The sequence below is a fragment of the Gambusia affinis genome, linkage group LG08 (assembly GCF_019740435.1).
Source record: "Gambusia affinis linkage group LG08, SWU_Gaff_1.0, whole genome shotgun sequence".
Lineage (NCBI taxonomy): Eukaryota > Metazoa > Chordata > Actinopteri > Cyprinodontiformes > Poeciliidae > Gambusia > Gambusia affinis.
In genome coordinates this window covers 10,998,498-11,013,404 of record NC_057875.1, presented here as the reverse complement: position 1 = coordinate 11,013,404, position 14,907 = coordinate 10,998,498, and the positions used below count along the sequence as shown (strand labels likewise).

Genomic DNA, 14,907 nt, shown 5'->3' with positions numbered 1-14,907 from the left:
AAAAACACTTTAAAGTCCAAAAGCAACATTGTAGAGATATTTTAAATGGGAAAACTATTGTTATAATAATAGTCAAGTATATGAATAAAAACAAAAAAATAATCATTGCATCTTTAAATAAAAAAACACATTTATAAAATCCTAATCACTCTGCCAAAGTGTACACAGAAACTTTACCTTCAGCATGGAACAAATCCAGTGTTGAGGCTCTTCTTCTGAGAGTTATGAATTGTTCTGGTTTACACTGGAATAACAGACAGCAAAATAGTGAAATGTCACATTTTCACTGTTGTATACAAACCCACTCACAAAATTGTTTTTGAAAAGTTCATTTTTATAACTCAAATCATTAAGTGTAATACATTATATTGATTAATGACATAAAGATTAATGTTTCAACCCTTTTTTTTTTTAATTAGTCGTGATGATTTTAAACACACAACACATTACATCAACTGTAAATACAGCCTACATGGTGGTTCGTGGTTGCATCAGAGGCACTTTAGCAGCACCTAGTGGTCAAAGTTATTCATAGTTTTGTCTGTTAAATAATTTTTAGGGTTGTTGTGGTGGCGCAGGAGTTAAATAAGCACAACCCACTTATGAAGACTTCAGTCCTCGACATGGCTGTCGCAGGTTTGATTCCCGGCCTGGCGACCTTTGCTCCATGTCTTCCCCCTTCTCTCATTACACACGTTCCTGTAGATTCACTGTCATATAAAGGCTACCAGAGCCAATTAAACCTTAAAAAATATATATTATTTTCAGAATCAGATAGCAAAAAAAAAAAACAAAAAACAATTCCTTTATTAAATTTCTTTTTCATCCTATCTTTACTAGGGGTAAAATGTTGCTGGTATTTTAGGCATGAGAATGAAATCAGGACAAAAATAGTGAAAAGGTTAAATTAAAAATGAAGTGAACAGAGATATCTAAAGTACGGTGTTTGATTTCAGTCTGACTTGTCGAGCAGACACAAGTAATGAAAAGGGAATCTTTGCAAGGTGTTTTATCTGCAAAGGACTCAGAGGGGGAAAGAGGATAAATGTGGGTTGTCTGGAGTTTGTGTGACCGCACACACCTGCAGTCACACACACTCCGAGGCTTGTTCTCTAGGCAGGTTGAAGATGTGTTAATGCACATACTGGACTGAGTCGAGGCTGCAAACTGAGCTCAGACTTTAATACTGCAAACTGCTGAGTCACAGACAGGAGCGCTCTCACTGCACAGTCCTTTAATTAAGAACTGAAGCCACCTCAAAATACAGAAGAGTCCTTTAATTAGACTCAGACTCTGGTGTTCTCATCTGTGTCCTTCGCAGAAAAGAAAAGTTATTTCATGGTAGCCCCTTCCCCCCCATCCCAAAAGCTAAAACCTTCTTTGCTGTTCTAATGTGTAAGAGCATTTTTCCTAAGTTGCATGTGAGTCTGCAGGTTAGGTGCATGTGAGTTACAAACAGATGATCTGAAAACATCATCAGCTGAGAGCTGGTTTTATTACCAAACTAAATCCCAGTGCTGCTGGACTTACTTTGCTCAACAGGAGCAACAAAGCAGTAAACAAAATATTCTTAAAATACTGAAAATGTTTTAAATGAAGAATTTTCCAAAATGAATTTGCTTGAAATAACTTAATTAAATTTTATTTGCTCTGAAACACACTGAGGACAGCAGTTAAATGTCAACTGTTGCTGCTGACCTTATAAATGTCAAAATGTCTGTCCTTTATGGACAAAACATTGTAAAAAGGCATGAGGGTGTACGAACATCTTACTCTTTCTACACTTTTGGTGCAACATGTTATTTATCAGACAATTCATTTATTGTGTATTCATAACAGTAAAGACATTTAAAAAATAAAATTTTATCGAGTTATATCTCAATTTAAAAAAAAAAATCTATGTAAACGCAGTTCTCAACAATCCTCAGAAGGTTGTAAGCCTTTACGATTTTGTAAAGTGTAATGGAGACGAGTTTTTCCATTACACTATTATCTTCCTGTTACAGTATGCTGCCTAAATAGTTGTGACATAAAATCTAACTTTAGATCCCCTGAACAATCTTCAGGGGTTCTATTACTCAGGCTTACACATTTACTGTACACACAATGCAACACACGGTTTTCTGCTCCAACTACTATCACATGAGAAGACTGGAGCTCTAAGGGGAGTTTAATTAGGTTATTGGAGGTTTTGGTTGTTGAGGAGGAAAGAGAATAAGCCTCCCTCCTCCCTCCTCCTCCTGCTTCTCCAGAGTGGATTTATAAATGAGAAACCCTCCAGTTGTTCTCAAAGAGCACTCCAATCAAGTACTGACGTCTCACGTCAGATAACAGGTCAGTGCTCAGAGGACGCAGCAGACACGCCTGATGATGCTGGCTTTCATTAAAGCCAATCCGGAACTCTCTACCTGTTAGATAGGACTAATAATCTACAATTTTGCTTCGACTCAGCTGTTGCTCACAGCCGTTTTCTCTGTTATTTAAAAAAAAAAAAAAAAAAAAAAAAAAAATCAGATTTTTGATCCTACCTGGCTCTACTGAGATCTGCCTACTACAGGAAGGTTTGCCCCTCTCTGCTGCCATGACTGGCCTCCCTGTGGTGTGGCTGTGCTTGCTGCTCAGCCTCCTGCCTCTGGAGATCCAGTCCCGGGCTCTGAGAGCCCACAGACACAGGTAACCCTCTGCTTTCTTGAATCACAAGCTCTTAAAACAATTCAGATTGCTGTTTGCGCTCACACAAAAACAGCAAATACACACAAATTCTGCTTTTTATTTGTTAAAGTCTTGTTTTGTTTTCAACACAAAGCTAATTATAATGGAATTGGACTTTGGAAAAAAACAGATCTTATGTAACAAGATTAGTATGTACTTCTAATATCAGCAGAAGTAGCAGGACATAATAATAATAATAATAATAATAATAATAATAATAATAATAATAATAATAATAATAATAATAATAATAATAATAATAATAATAATAATAATAATAATAATAATAATAATATATTTAAATATTCACTTGTTTTAATTTTGTTGTTAATTTTTAGACTTATAGCATGAAACACTGTCTGAACTTTTATAATTATAGTTAAAAGGGAGGTATTATGTCAAATAGTATTTTTTGAGTTTTACATCATCCTTTGATATTATTCCTTCATCAAAAACATACTCAGAGTGTTGCTTTGATTTTTTTCCATGCATGAGTAATGCTTCAATTTCCCTTGGCAGCCAGAGCTTCCCTTCCCAGAGCACTATGTACCTGGAAAATACATAAAATGGCTCCTTAAAAAAGTAAAACACTCGTGATTGTAGTTGAGAGCAGCAGTTAGTGAAAAATGAAGTCCATTAGTGCTTTTTGACATTCATTTATGTGGGAAAAGGGTCCACCAACAGAACAAGGTTATTCGTCTCTGCAGCAGGAGGTTGAGATGGAGGTGAGGGTGATTTAGTGGGATTTGGGGCAGGAATACATTCACATACCGAGGGGCCAAGCTTCACCCTGGCAGTAGCAATGAGGGCATCTACAACAATATAAACACAAAGAGCAAAATAATGTGGAAGTCAGGCAGGACAATTCAAAGTAAATTAGTTTAACCTTAAGAGCAAACCCCTGGATGTAGAGGAGAAGAAAATATCTGACAGTTATTCAACTCAGGCTGATATTGCATCACACTGCCACTTATCCAAAATGCCAAAAGAGAACAAGAACCTGGCAAAGAGAGAGAGAGAAAAGGAGGACCTTATTGTGAAACAGCGGGAATCTGATGGAGACTCAAAGTTTTGTCTGTGCAAAAAGAGTTTGGAGGAGTTGAGGAAGGGAGGTGTGTGAGCATGCTGATGTGCGCTCATTTTGTAGACAATCTCTTGCTGTGTTGGACCATGGGAGAAATTTTGGTGAGGCTCATTTTGATCTCTGTCTCCTCATTGGTTCACATTATTTGTCGCAAAATTCACACCGGAAGAGAGGAAGTAAGATTATTTTTGACAATTCGAAGAGGTGGAATGGTGGATATTTTTATTTTTAACAGGGAATAGGACATATCTTTACAACAAGTTAAACGTATTCAGTGATTTTCCAGTTGTTGTCAAGAATGTCAACGCTTAATTTGCTAGTGAAGCCCTGTGGAGTCTCAAACATATCCTATCTGCTTCACTTGGGTTCTATTACTATGTGTAGGGTGTGTCATGAAAGTCAATTTTCTGAGATTGATGTGTCTCAAATAAATGCTTTTCAAATAAAATGCTGCTCTGACATTCAGGCAGGCAATTATAACATATTTGGTTTTTATTTTATTTTATTTTAATAATTTGCCATGGTGCTGTTTATATGTGGGATCTATCCAATTTTAGAAAACAAAAGTGTTATAACATTACTTTATGTTTGGAATGCCAAACTTGTATAGCACCACATCCACCTGAGGTGGAAAACCTGGTGTTGGCAAAGTCTTCATCTAACGTTTTGAATTCACAAAGCGAAGATATGTACAGTGATTAGACATTTAAGAATGAGGAAGTCAGGAAAAGAGCTTGGTGACACAAACAGGGGACATAAAAGTCTCATGTTCTAAACCCAATCCACACAGGAGTGAATGGTTGATATTGTGACAATAACTGTAATTCAAAACTTGTATAATTCTGACAACATTCACATTGACTTTCTGCTGTGGTTCTAACCAGCCAATGTTACACCGCAGATCTAGGTGAGATACCTGATGCTCACATCCATTTTTTAAGAGAGGTGTGTCCACAAAGATTTTTCACTGTGAAACATTGCTTTTGAAATTACTTTTTCACTTCTAAAAAGAGAAATACAGAAAGTATTTCCATTTCATATTTTGAGTATTCCTAGGTTTTATGGTTAGAAAACATATAAAAATGGCAAGTTCTTAAATGGACATTTAAACACTTGCATAACTACACCCATTCAGTATTTTGTGTGTGGCTTGTTTTGGTTTTTTCAACAGCTTCGATTCTCCTAAACACCCCAGTTCCGAATCATTTTGCACTTCAAAGAAAGTTTCTTACACATGGACAACTCAGTTTGTTTTGTGCCTCTAACAAAATAATGTTTCTAGACAAAAATGATAAACAGAACTTATGATGTGCGTAGACAGATCAAAGGATCAAGAAGATGTGTTCATAAAACATAATGAGCTCAAACCCATGACATTAATAATGCTTCACTTATCCAGGAGAACACAGTGTTTCCCACAAACTCAAAAGTCAAATTTTTCCTTCATTTGTTTGTGGTAAAATCATTACCATTCATTTCTATTGGTTAACGTTTTTTTTTTTTTTTTACAACTGATACATAACTCTGTACACATAATAAATTTGAACCAGCTTTATTTAATTTTAACTTGCATAACTCCAAAAAACAATGGGAACTCCCATGATACACAGAAATTTTTTTTCAACTATATGTGATTGCTTAACCACATAATTTCTCTGGGTGGATGAATGTTTTAGATGAGCGAAAAGAAAATATTCATATTTCTGATGCATTTAAATAATACCATAGTTTGTGTAAAGTGAGGGTGTTTTTACATTTATGTGCAATTTAACAATATAATCAATTATCAAGAAATGGAATTGGGTGTGTATTATCCATTGAGTACCAATTAAAACCATTTAAAACTGCTTTTACCAGTAAAACACAGTGAGAGATTGCATTTGTGTCTCCTCCAGCCAGAGGAGTGATCAGAAAACCAGTCAGTATTAGCTGCTGGACTGCTAATTGTTTTCTAGCCCACTTTTCACAGCAAACAAAGAAATAAAAAAAATCTTTTTAAAATGTTGTTTAAAGATTAAAAATAATCTGATAAACAAGCATTTACACATTTGTAATAATAAAAATTGTAGTGCCCCCTAAAATAAAAAAATAAGCAAAGTGATTACACAAGGATCACTAAGATCAAGAAAAAATGGTTTGCCTTTTTTTGTGATAACATCAGGATTGTAACACACATACCATGAAAGTTAGACAGAAATCTCTCTTGAGGCAATGGGCAATATACATAAATTCCACTATCTTGGTTCAAACACATAACTTTTGTAACAATAATCAACTTAGCTATGTCATTACAATTTTTCCTCATGTATACTGGATGTTGCATAATCTCTAAAGGGTTATATGACGTTTTTGCATTTGAACTCTTGAACGTCTAAAGAAAAAGAAAAAAGGGGCATTGTGATGACCGAAGACAAAAACTTTGCAAGTCAGCAGGGAGGTGGGAAAATGAGTGCTTTAAAGACATACATGGAGAACAGTGTTGGAACCTCTCTGCAACGCCTATAATGTCTATTCATGGCTGTAACTTCCCTGTTCTCTCCCTCTGTGCTCCCCTGAGATGCATCAGCTGCATGCTGTCGTTGATTAACTCGAAATAATATTTTCTTTAAGCTGTGCTGATGACAGAGCAAACAGTAGCGTCAGCTGCTTCTCAGGTCTGTCGGTTTGAACCACTCCAGTCTGGTTGGGTGCAGCAAGGAGAGCAAACTTCAGGGGTTGCTGGCCCATATTTGAGACTCAGAGAAATGTCAACGATTAACTAAGAAATTACAAAGGAAACAAAAAAATCATTATTTAGCAGCTCTGCTCTGCAGGGTCAAAAGTGTAGGCACTGAAAGGGTTTTAAAGAACACAGCAATCACAAAGCGATTGACAAATCTGACAAAATAAAGGAGGAAATCTGAAACAAATGTTATCTTAGAGCAACAATTTGGAGAGCTAGTTGACCAGCATAATGGACATTTAAAATGATTTAAAAGCATTCTGTGGGAAGCTTAGTCAAAAAAATTATTCTCAATTGTGAATTATTTTTGTTGGTACTGTCCGTACTTATAGTTTTGGTTGAACTAGAATACAGTGAAATCGTAACATAGGTCTTTTGATATAGGATAGCAATAAATTAATTTCCCCATTTGTAAAAAAAAAAAAAAAAAAAAAGCCAAAAAACCCACCATATTTAAAATATCTTCTCTATTATTTCCTCTTTTTTCAGGTTAGGTGAACCCAGAATCTATAAAGCGTCTTACCCCAACTCTCCACCAGGTGTGTCTGATCTTTCTGCTGCCATCAGTAATCAAATCCCACAGGAAGATACACAACACAGTGGGAGGACCCCACTGCACAGCGACCCATCATCAAAGTTGCCTGACATGCTTCTTCATGGAAACAATAACGTGCTGCGGGTGGAACCGGTGTGGCAGCGGGGTTCACGGGGTCGTCGCCATGCCAACAGTGGAAGTTCAAGGGCCCACGCTCATCTGATGAGGGTGGGGTGCGTTCTTGGCACCTGTCAGGTGCAGAACCTCAGCCACCGACTCTACCAGCTAATTGGACAGAACGGCAGGGAGGACTTCTCCCCCATCAACCCCCGCAGCCCCCACAGCTACGGCTAGCAGCACACCAATCAGAGAAAAAGATCACATTTACAATTTCATGATGGGAACGATTGCTGTCAAATCATTACTTTTCATAGGACCACGGATGGAAAACTTGACATTGATGTTTACCCTATGCATTTAGGTTTTTTTTATAGTTGTAGCAGTAATTTTCAATGACTTTTTATAGCACTGTTCTCATCGAGGAATTTCTTTAGATCTGTGAATGTTACAGCATTTATAAAGAAAAAAAATGCTGTGTGAGAGTTAGATGTCAAACAAACAAAGGGTAAATATGGCCTAAGAACTAAATCTGTTAATTGCTAAAATGTTCCTGAGAGAAAAAGAGCCAACTGGTGATGTGTCACATAAGCTTTGTGATTTTTCTTTCTTAATGATGAGGGGAAGTGACAGAAAATCATTGATGACGTAGGAAATCACAGCTTCCTATAATTTTAGGATTTTGTAGCTAAAGAAAGGAGAAATTGGAGAGGCAATGCCTGATCCAACCAGAAGTGTCCAGTCTTGATTCAAAGACTTGGAGGCACTCACAGTTTATTGTTCCTTTTATAATAAATTGTGTTTTTCATGAGAAGTTGAGACAAATTCATGGTATCTAAATCAGCCATGGTATGCGATGGCCAATCAAGACTCGTCCATGCAGGTGTTCCAATCAGGACTTTTTGTGATACCAATCAGTCATTTGGGATTAAGCATTTGCAGACACCAAATCCCAACCCCCACTCTGCAAGAGAGGTTTAATGACAAAACTCTAATTTAAGTTAGGGTGTTTGGTCAAAACACAGTAAACCAGAACAGTTTTAATAGTTTAATAAAACTAATATTACAGAGATTGTATTCAAATTGAACACTTCTACTTTCAGAGCAGAACTCCTGTCCCCTCAAAAAACTTAACATGATGGAAAAGATATTCTCCAAAATCAAAGATTTGCAAACGTTTGTTTTTTGTTGTTTACAATGAGTTAAGAGTCTTATCTTATAATTCAGCATGACGCCCAATTGACAAAGTATGGTTCCAATTTTAGTAATGCATGAAATATAAAACAGTAATAATCATTCATTATTTTATGAATTCATATATATTTAGTTTGTTTCAAAGCTTAAGGTAATCCAATGACATTTATCTGTTAGTTGAACTGTGATAAATACAGATTTCCCAGAACTGATCATATATTCCTAATTATTAACAGTATTTGGAACAGAAAACAGTAGGAACGTACATTATAATCAATTAGATGATAAAACTTGCCTTATCTTAATGTTCATTTAGAGTAAATACTACAAATAAGAAAATATAAATACTACAATCGTCTGGGTTTTTCACCAAGTTTAACAAACATTTTGTCAGCAGACTATTTTGTCAAACTTAGCTGTCTGCCTAACATCAGCTTTCAGCATCAATGTTGTTCCTGCTGTCTGAACTTGAGTGAGCTCAGTGCTAATCTCCAAAAAGCACTTTAATCTCCATGTGCAAACAAGCAGCTTTAGCAGCGAGGACAACCTCTGGCCACACTGACCCCTCAAAACGCTCACAACTCAATCAACTAAAATGAACGCTGCAAATCCAGGATCTTTCTGCAGATTTCTTAGCAGAGACTGAAGGTTGTCTTAACTTTCAGTACTAACAGAGGACAGTGGCTGTATCAAAGTACTGACTGGAAACTGGAACAGAGTGGGATTTAGTCTTTTTTGTAAAAGTTATTTCCAGGCTTTTAAAATAAGCCTAAATGGGATTACTGCCATTGAGGTCTCTTTTCGTCCCTTCTGTTTCTGTGTAGGAGTTCAGTCACTTTAGTTTTGACTCAGTTTTGCTCTAAACTGTAATAGAACAACATGAAAGCACTTTGTAAGCATGGCTTGAATTTTAAAAGCATGTCTTTATTTCTATGTCAATAAACTACTGAACTAATTCCTCAAGTGTCCTTTTTTGAGAGCCACTTTTGCTCAATTTTGCATTTTGCAGAGCTGTTCAATCGGTCATTCTAAAACAGAAAAAATGTGGCAGAACTTCAAACCTACCTATCCCTGTTCACCTAAATTGATGACTCACTTGAGGTCAATCAGCAAAGTAGTCAAGAGTGGTCTTATAACTTTGGAGTAGCTGCATAGGGGAATTATTACACATGCGCTTCTGGTCTTTAAGGAAGGACTATGTGTTTTATTATTTAAAGAATTTACAACTAATTTCCATATGCAGTTTGCTTCAATCTATGTAGCAAGAGCAGAACTTTTTGACCTACACATGAAATGCTATGTGAGACTAAAGTGTAACACTGCACGTCACCCTGGAGACAGCACTGCCCAGGAAACACAGAGATGGAAGCATGATACTGTGGGGATGCTCTTCAAATGAACTTCTCTGACCAACTGAGAAGTTGGTTACTGTTGATGGCCAACAGAGCAATTCTAGAAGAAAACCTGTTAGAGGTTACAAAAAGACCCTTCAGCATAGCACCAAATCTTAACACACAATCAGAGCATAAATGGAAAATTTTGAATAAATTATTTATCATTTGCAAGACAATAAAGTGAGGAATTCTGTTACCTCACAGAAACTTTCCAGGTCCATCTGTCTGCATGGAAACGTTCTTCTCTCTGGGTCTAGAGTATGAATGTGTGAGTGTGTCGGCGTGAGTTTGTGTGTGTGTGTGTTGGCCTTGTGTTGGAGTGGTGACCTGTCCTCAGTGCACCCTATCTGTGTCTGCAGGGACAGGCTCCAGCTCACCATGACCCCACAAACAGAACGCGTTTATCAGGAGCAGGTAAAACATAAAATTCAAGCAAACATCAAATATTTGCTGTATGTACATCTGATTTTTCTTTATACAGAAGTCTTTTAAATGCATGACGTCATGCCCGCCACAGGGCGGGCGTCGACCTCAGAGGGTTAACTGACACCTGTTTAAGCATTTTTTTGTTCAGTGTCTGAGCTGCTGGAAACTGCTGGTGACCAATATGGACTGGAGGCAAAAACGATGTTTGTGGTCCTTGACTATAAGGAGCAGACAACAAACTACAAACACAGTGGGTTCCTGTTTGAACTATTTAGTCCACGTTATCTCTGTGCATATTGCATTTAAAACAGCTGACCAAGATAACGAGGACCTCTGATACAGAGAAATGTCGTCAGGGCTCTCTCTGTGCGCAATTGGGTCAATACCCAGAAACTCTTGAGAAAAAAAGAGGCCCTGTGTCATCTCAGTCGATTTTTTTATTATTTGACTGCAGACTGAGCAGATTCTGATAAGCAGACTCTACTCAACTGATTCAAATGAAGAATCAAAACAATTATATTAATACAACTAATATGTAAGTCCAAAAAATTGCTGATTCATTCCACACGTGTCCAAACACATATTCTGCTGATTCCTCTAAAAAGAAAAACTTCCTGTGATGGACGTTGTGTTGAACACACAAACAAGGCCAACGTTCAACACACAAGGTAAGGGTTGGTTAAATTGTGACTGGACATGGGTGTACACTTCATGCGGGTTTTATAAAGAAATTGATAGGTCAGACACTTTGCAGTCGGAACCAGGAGGATATATATGAGCAAGCAGGCGAGTCTCCAGAGAACCGGCACACCTGAACATTGTGATTACTACTCATCCATCAGTCATGAGGGTGGTCGACATTGTAAGTATTATTTTTATGTATCTAAAAACACCTTCTGGAATAGTTATGGGCTAAAAAAAAAATATCTAATTGTTATTTTACATGTAGGGGCCAGATCCATCCCTGGCATATCGGCCAAACTTAGAAAACTCCAAGGAGAAAGAAGAATACAGAAACTTTGTGGTGAGTGTGAGATTCTTCTTTTTTTTCAGCTTGTAACAACTCTTTATCCATCCATTGGTTTATAATTGTAAGCTCACAGGGCCAACTGTTTAACACCACATTCATTCTAAAATATTAAATTTTTTGCTTTGTAATAATATATTTGTATCATTGGCTGTGCATAGAAAGTAAGTACCTTAGTAAGTTAGGTTCTTTAAAACACAGAATTATGTTCAACTAGATCTAGTTAAGAATGCTGTAATATAAATTTTTGTTCAAAACCAAAAATCCAACTTGCACTTTTTATGAGGAAGTGAGAAAGTTTGATGTTGTAGAATCAAAGACCCTTTTAAAGATTATCTTGAAATTTTATGTAAGATATGGAAAGTATTACAAAAATAAGAAAGCGCGATGCAGCTTTTTATACTTCAAAAACAAGCCTGCAGTATGTCCTGTACCGTTTCTGACAAAACAAGACTTTCTATTGATGAGGAGTTTCATTTTACCTGTTGATGTAAATATTAAAACAATAATATTACATTACTTAATAAAATTGCCCAATGTGACAAAGAGGAACTTCTCTTTTCTCCAGGCTCTTCAATCCCTCATATTGCAATGGATGATGGTGGATTGGTGTTATGAAATGTCAACATTGGCAGACATTGTTTCCTTTCGTTTCAGGATGGAAGTCTCTTCAACAGAGTCTTTAAAACATACAGTGTGATGCACACCAACCAGACGGTGGACTTTGTCCAGCAAAAGGTGAAACAAACAGGGGCAAACAGCAACAATTAATTATTCAGTTGTTTTCTATTTCAAACTTGTTTTGTTTCAGCAGCATTTCCTGCAAGTAACAAACTTAGATGTAGATATAAAAAGAAAAGCCTTACCAGTAGTCATACTGCACCCTCTGCAGCACGCTGTATGGACCCACTGCAACCACTCTCAGATGGGAATGATGGACGCCATCATGTCTCTGGACCAGCTGGTGGACGAGTCTGATCCAGACGTCGACTTTCCCAACTCCTTCCACGCCTTCCAGACTGCTGAGGGCATCCGCAAAGAACATCCAGACAAAGGTACCTTCTAAAGTGAGACGCTGATGGAAAACAATTACACCTTATAGACTAGTACAAAGCTTACAGATTCCCCCGTATCACCTCAGACTGGTTCCAGCTAGTGGGGCTGATCCATGATGTTGGGAAAATCTTGGCCCTGTGGGATGAGCCGCAGGTATGACACAGACTATATCACTTTACGATATCTGCATTATATTTTGACTTGTATTCCTGCATTTCAACTGAAGTTTTTTTTGTGATGGATGATTATAAAGTGTAAGGAAACTGAAACATTGGAGGGGGTAACACAACTTCAAAGTTTTATTGCAAGTAATAAAAAAGTGTCATGCCAATTTTGAGCTCCCTTTAAGTAAATATCCCTTAATAAAATCCAATTCAATTGCTTTCAACAGTCAACTAGTTAGAAAAAGGAGCTCCCCATGTTAATCACAGTATAAACACAGCTGTTAGTGAAGACCTCAGAGGTTTATTAGAGCACACCAGCAAACAAACAGCAAAACGAAGAACAAGAAACACAGCAGACAGGTTTGGGATAATTTTGTGGAGAAGACCAAGGCAGAGTTAGCGTAATCAAGTCTTTGACATTTCACAAAACACTTTTCAGTCCAACATCATAAAATGAAAAGACAATGACAATAAAAAAACCTATCAAGACAGGCCATAGAACGAGAAGCTACCAAGAGGCCAATCATAATTCTGGAAACGATCATTGAAAATCTTTCTTTCCACAATTAGGCACTTCTTTCATATAAAATGTTAAACAAAACACAAAAAGTTTGGGCCCTAAATTAAAAAAGAAAAGAAAACAAGTCAGTACTGTACAGCAAAGTTAATATTCTTTCTTATTGAGCATACAATCTGAATAAATCATTTTGTGGCAGGTAACTGTGTGTGTGTGTGTGTGTGTGTGTTTTAGTGGGCAGTAGTAGGAGACACATTCCCTGTGGGCTGCAAGTTTCAAAACTCCATAGTGTTCAGAGAAAGCACCTTCCAGGACAACCCAGATGAGAAAAACCCAAAATACAAGTAAGTTTTTTCAGATTGAATTCTTACTGCTTAAATAGAAATTAAATATGTCAATATTTTATGTTTCACAGATTAAATATACACAGTACAATCATATGACATGATCAATGGTATTTTCCAGTATAACTATGTTCAACTGGGTCATTGTTAGAACAATAACAATAATTAACAGTCATATCCAGAGGCAGTTCTTGCATTATAGAAGTTGCGAGTAAAACAGAATCGGGGAATCAGAACAAAATGGACACTGGTGTATACTGTGGACAATACAGGGTGTGCATTTAATACACTTCACACACTCATCACAGGAGAAACTGTGACATCCTCTTAGAAACACAAAATAACACCAAGACTGAGGGAGAGTGGAGGAAATAGGATTCAGCATCAGTTTCTTCTTTTTTCTTTAGGACTGAATACGGGATCTATGAACCCAACTGTGGCCTTGACAAAGTGCTGATGTCCTGGGGCCATGATGGTAAGAAAAGCTATTATAGATCGAATGCTTTCCTGAATCAGAGCTAAATGATATACTGCAATATCATTAAATGCTGTAAAAATATTGCAGAGAAATGCTGAGACTGTTCTCTAAGACAGAGAACAGCCTGCTTAGACAGATTGGATTTTATGCTAGTGATATATGATGATATATGGTGATGCTTGCCAAAACAGCAGCTGTAGCTGGGAGCAAGTTTTGTTTTTTTTTTTATAAAACTACATTGCTGGGAAGGAAATATTAAAAGTCCTCATCCTCACTCAATTTCGATATAGTTTACTGTCTGGGATCAAACTTTAGACATGCTTAGTGTGAAGTGAAATATAAGTCTTGTTTCTGCGTTTACATTGTTCTTTCAGAGTATCTCTACAGAGTCATAAAGTTCAACAACTGCTCCATCCCAGAGGAGGTGCGTGAATCATTACATGAAGTGATTGGCCCAGCAGTTGGCAGGCAGGTTGGGGTTTATGTCAATTCCAAGGTCTTGGTTGAAGGTCTTGCTTGTTTTTGTGTTTGTCCACAGGGGCTGTACATGATTAGATTCCATTCCTTTTACCCCTGGCACTCTCACGGAGATTACACCCACCTGTGCAACCACAAGGACCTGCAGATGCTGCCCTGGGTCAAAGAGTTCAAGTGGGTATATTCCTCTTTCAGAAATACCCTCTCATTTGACTAATAGAGGATTTGACTAGTGAGACCTAACTCTGAATTCTGTCTCTGCAGCAAATTTGATCTGTACACAAAAACCACAGATTTACCCAACGTAGATGAGTTGAGGCCTTACTACCAGTCTCTGATCGATAAATACTGTCCCGGAGTGCTGCAGTGGTGAACCAGCAGCAGCATCGACATCAGAAATCAGATACATGACTATAAAATGTAAATATGAATAACTCTGTGTTTTATCAACACTTAAGCTGGACTTGGTGCTTTTTTGGTTATCACCTTTTGATTCCGGAAACTTCCATCTCTGCAACATGAATCACAGGAATCCTCAAGTCTCGCATAATGTTTGAAATTATGGATGTATGTACAATTTTTTTTTTTTTTGTTTTATTGTATTTTGACATGTTAAAAAAAATCTATATAAAAACTACTGCAATGTCTCCTGTGGTATTT

The 14,907-nt window shown here is 37.1% G+C and overlaps 2 protein-coding genes across 5 annotated transcripts; both read left to right on the top strand.

Moving 5' to 3' along the window:
- The first annotated feature begins 1,851 nt into the window (after positions 1-1,851).
- adm2b (adrenomedullin 2b) lies at positions 1,852-10,106 on the top strand. 3 transcript variants are annotated; one of them, XM_044124663.1, is made up of 3 exons: positions 1,852-2,334; positions 2,558-2,673; positions 7,008-10,106. In XM_044124663.1, exons 2-3 carry the CDS (start codon positions 2,582-2,584, stop codon positions 7,405-7,407), a joined length of 492 nt encoding a protein of 163 aa, XP_043980598.1. In that variant the 5' UTR covers positions 1,852-2,334; positions 2,558-2,581; the 3' UTR covers positions 7,408-10,106. The 3 variants fall into 3 exon arrangements, with proteins under 3 accessions (XP_043980598.1, XP_043980597.1, XP_043980596.1); XM_044124662.1 differs by having other exon boundaries at positions 2,515-2,673; XM_044124661.1 differs by having other exon boundaries at positions 1,852-2,673.
- Positions 10,107-10,619: 513 nt separating this feature from the next.
- Positions 10,620-14,894, top strand: miox (myo-inositol oxygenase). 2 transcript variants are annotated; one of them, XM_044124660.1, is made up of 10 exons: positions 10,620-11,046; positions 11,134-11,208; positions 11,869-11,949; positions 12,104-12,266; positions 12,353-12,420; positions 13,183-13,292; positions 13,700-13,767; positions 14,145-14,194; positions 14,309-14,421; positions 14,512-14,894. In XM_044124660.1, the coding sequence occupies exons 1-10, from the start codon at positions 11,029-11,031 to the stop codon at positions 14,618-14,620; spliced, it is 855 nt and encodes a 284-aa protein (XP_043980595.1). In that variant the 5' UTR covers positions 10,620-11,028; the 3' UTR covers positions 14,621-14,894. The 2 variants fall into 2 exon arrangements, with proteins under 2 accessions (XP_043980595.1, XP_043980594.1); XM_044124659.1 differs by having other exon boundaries at positions 14,145-14,421.
- The last annotated feature ends 13 nt before the right edge of the window (positions 14,895-14,907 follow it).

Coding starts and splice junctions, on each gene's coding strand:
- adm2b (XM_044124663.1), top strand. CDS start 2,582: ATGACTGGCCTCCCTGTGGTGTGGCTGTGCTTGCTGCTCAGCCTCCTG. Junction 2,674..7,007: donor CTGAGAGCCCACAGACACAG/GTAACCCTCTGC, acceptor CTCTTTTTTCAG/GTTAGGTGAACCCAGAATCT.
- miox (XM_044124659.1), top strand. Junction 12,421..13,182: donor CCCTGTGGGATGAGCCGCAG/GTATGACACAGA, acceptor TGTGTGTTTTAG/TGGGCAGTAGTAGGAGACAC. Junction 14,422..14,511: donor CCCTGGGTCAAAGAGTTCAA/GTGGGTATATTC, acceptor CTGTCTCTGCAG/CAAATTTGATCTGTACACAA.